The sequence below is a fragment of the Amborella trichopoda genome, chromosome 12 (genome assembly GCF_054954075.1).
Source record: "Amborella trichopoda isolate Santa Cruz 75 chromosome 12, AtrichopodaSantaCruz75HAP2 v2.0, whole genome shotgun sequence".
In the NCBI taxonomy this organism is placed as follows: Eukaryota; Viridiplantae; Streptophyta; class Magnoliopsida; order Amborellales; family Amborellaceae; genus Amborella; species Amborella trichopoda.
Genome location: NC_142347.1, coordinates 43,728,084 through 43,731,259, shown reverse-complemented (window position 1 = coordinate 43,731,259; position 3,176 = coordinate 43,728,084). Strand labels below are relative to the sequence as shown.

At 39.2% G+C, this 3,176-nt stretch overlaps 1 protein-coding gene across 1 annotated transcript; it reads right to left on the bottom strand.

The window, feature by feature from the left end:
* LOC110007367 (uncharacterized) lies at positions 1-2,884 on the bottom strand. The gene has a single exon (XM_088853851.1). The coding sequence runs from the start codon at positions 1,714-1,716 to the stop codon at positions 646-648; it is 1,071 nt and encodes a 356-aa protein (XP_088709977.1). The 5' UTR covers positions 1,717-2,884; the 3' UTR covers positions 1-645.
* Positions 2,885-3,176: the final 292 nt, after the last annotated feature.

Sequence of the window (3,176 nt, the reverse complement as noted above, 5' to 3'; positions counted from 1 at the left end):
GATGAATCAGAAGTCTAAATTAGTGAGTACAGATGAAATCAACAGGAACACATTCTTTCCATGAATTACAAAATGAGGGGTTTGGTTTCCAGCATTCAAGTAAAATAAGGCGAGATGCAGCTCAAATATCTTTTATCAATAAAAAGAGCTAAATTTTGGGTGAAATTTCCTCCCCTGTTGTATAGATGATTCCTGATTCCTATGCAAAAACACCCATAATCATAGTACACGATAAATGCAGATGCATTGTCTGCCTTCTTTTCCCTCTTCTTCTTCTCCTTATAGCTCAATTGTTATGCTTTTTGCCTTTCGAACTCTGAATAAACCCCCTCTTCAATATCCCTGCAGCAAAACCTTGCTTGCCGATTTTTTCCAATTCCATTCTCAATTCGAGAGGAGAACCTGTTTCTCCTCATGCATTAATGCCAAATTTGTTTCTAACTTCATCTCTTGTCTCACTTGCTCATCATGAATCTTCTTGAAATTTAGCCCAATTTCTTGGTTACCTTTCTCCTAGCCTGAACCAGCACTTTCCAGCGCTGAAGCTTCCACCTTTCTCATTTGACGTATATCCTGGTTAAACGCTTCTTCAACTCGGTTGAACCTGTTCCACATTTGAGAGTATTCCTCTTCAATATCCTCCAATTACTTTTGTATTTCAAATTTTGTGAACATGAGCCAAAGCATCTCTTCCTGCAGTTCTTCAATATTTGCCCTTTGGTATGTTTCTCTCTCCTTCATCTCTCTTAGCATTTGGTTGTGATTCTCAGTCATGTCTTTGATCTTCTGATTCATTTTCGCATTGCACATCTCCAGATTAGATACTTTTATCACATATTGAGCCGTAATCATCTCACTTTCTTCATTTTGTTTCTCAAGTTCTTGAATCTTGGAGTAGGATTGAGAGAGAGAAGATTCAAGTTGTTTCTGATGAGAGAGAGAAGATTGAAGCCGTTTCCGAAGAGAAGCCTTCACTCCTGATAGAAACTTGAAGTATCCCTCTCCGTGATATAAATGTTGTTCCAGTTCGTTGCGCGCCCAACATGTCGCATTAAGCGTCTGCTTCATGTCAGCATTGAGCCTCTCCTTCTCCTTAATAACTCCTTTTAGGTTTTCTTCTCTTCTCTTTTGCATATCAAATGATCTCTGATAGTCTTCATTCTCTGCAACAATTTTATCAGTAAAGTAAGCTTCCAGCTGGGAATTAGCTTCTTTGAGATCTTGGCAAGACTTTTGCAAATCAAACTCGGAGGCCCTGAGTTGAACCACCACTTTCTCCAACTTGCCAATCTTTGCCCTGTGCTTTGCCCTCGTGCTGTCCATGACTTTATTTTTTCTCTCGGGCTCTTTCAGCGAACTTTGTAACCCAGATTCAATGGCCTTAAGTTGAAGAACCTCTTTGTTGAACTCTCTCATCTTAGCCTCCTGGTTCACCCTTGTATGATTGATCGATTCATTTTCTTTCTTGAGTTCCTGAATCGAACTATGCAAATGAGACTCGGTCACCCTAAGTTTAACCACCTCTTTCTTCATTTCAGCAGTCATAGTCTCCTGCTTAGCCCTTATGTGATCAATGGCTTCATTTTTTCCTTGGAGTTCTTGCATCGTGTTATGTAAATGATACTCAGTAACCAAGAGTTGAGCCACCTGTTTCACGAAGGGTTGAGCCACCTGTTTCTTCAACTCTATGACCTTAGCCTCCGCATTTGCTCTCATATAATTGATGCCTTCATTTTTAGCCTTGAGTTCTTGGATCGATTTCTTTAAACGAGACTCAGTGGACCTGAGTTCAGCCACCTCTTTCTTCAACTCGAGGATCTTGGTTTTCTGGTCAGCTCACTTCTTTAAACTGGTTCTATAGTGTTCTCTGAGTTCATTCATATCTGCCTCCTAAAAGCATGATGCTGCTCAAGCAACCTTTCATGTTTCCTCTTCATTGCAGCATTACACATCTCAGCTTCTGAGTATGAGGTATCGTGCACCTTACTCTCTTCTTTAGCTTTAGAAGTGCTCGTCTATAGATTTCTCTCTCGAAGACAACTCGATTGTCAAATCGATTGCGCTCCTCTTTGTCCAGCATCAGTGGGTCTCTCTCTTTGTTGCATTTCTTCGAACTCTTCTCGTGCTCTGAGAGCTGGGAAGAGAGGACAAGAGTGACTATGCTTAAGGAGAGCTCAGATTCAAATTTGGTTCGATCGATATGCTCTTCCATGGATTGCTCAAAGGCGGCACTCATCCTCTCCATCTCTGCATCTACCTGTTCCATCTTGGAGAGAACAATGTGGTCCTTTGAGCACTGGAGAGAAGCTACCTGTTCTCTGAGCTCCATTATCTGTTTCATGAGGTAGCTGTTGAGAAACTGTAGACTCTCCATTTTTTGCCTGATAATGGTTTTCTTCAGGGTTGGGTTTTGGGGTTTAGAGAGAGAGACGGGAATAAGTAGTCGTTAAGGGGAGGGTGCACAATCCCGCCAAGGCCAAGGCCACGGCCACGGCCACGGCCACGGCCACGGCCACGGCCACTCTCATTTCAATTCAAATTTTGAAACTTTTTCCAGAGAGCTGCTTCTTCCCCCGATGTTTACGTCCGGGATTTAGGCTTAAGTGTGCTCCCTAAAAAATAATATGAAAATAATAATTTTAAATGAATAAAATGACTAAATAGATAAAATACCCCTAAAATTTGTATAGATATTTTGGTAATTTAATTTTTTAATTATTTTATATTTTTTTATGAAAAAAAAAGTTTATATAAGGTTCCAACTTTAAAATGTAAAAATAAAGATGCACCTCAAAAATCCACCGGAAAATGTTGTTTTAATGTTTAAAAGCCTCCTAATGAAGCATCTCACCATCGAGATATATGAAAATGAAAAAAAAAAAAAAAAAATTCTCATAAATAGTACATCTTGCAACACATTATCTAGACCGTCCATTTTCCAGAATTTCATATATAATTAGAGATGAAAATAGATTTTAAGATAATCGTAAGAATTTTTACACCAAAATTACATGTTATGATAAAATTATTTGTTGTTGATTAGAACTTTTGAAAAATTACATGTGGAGCTCCTTTCTACCCAATGATTTCATGCTCCTGCGAGCATAATGTCGATTTACTCCCTTGGAGAATCCCAATCAAAGTATGTATGCTCTTTGACCCATATGGGTTGAGAA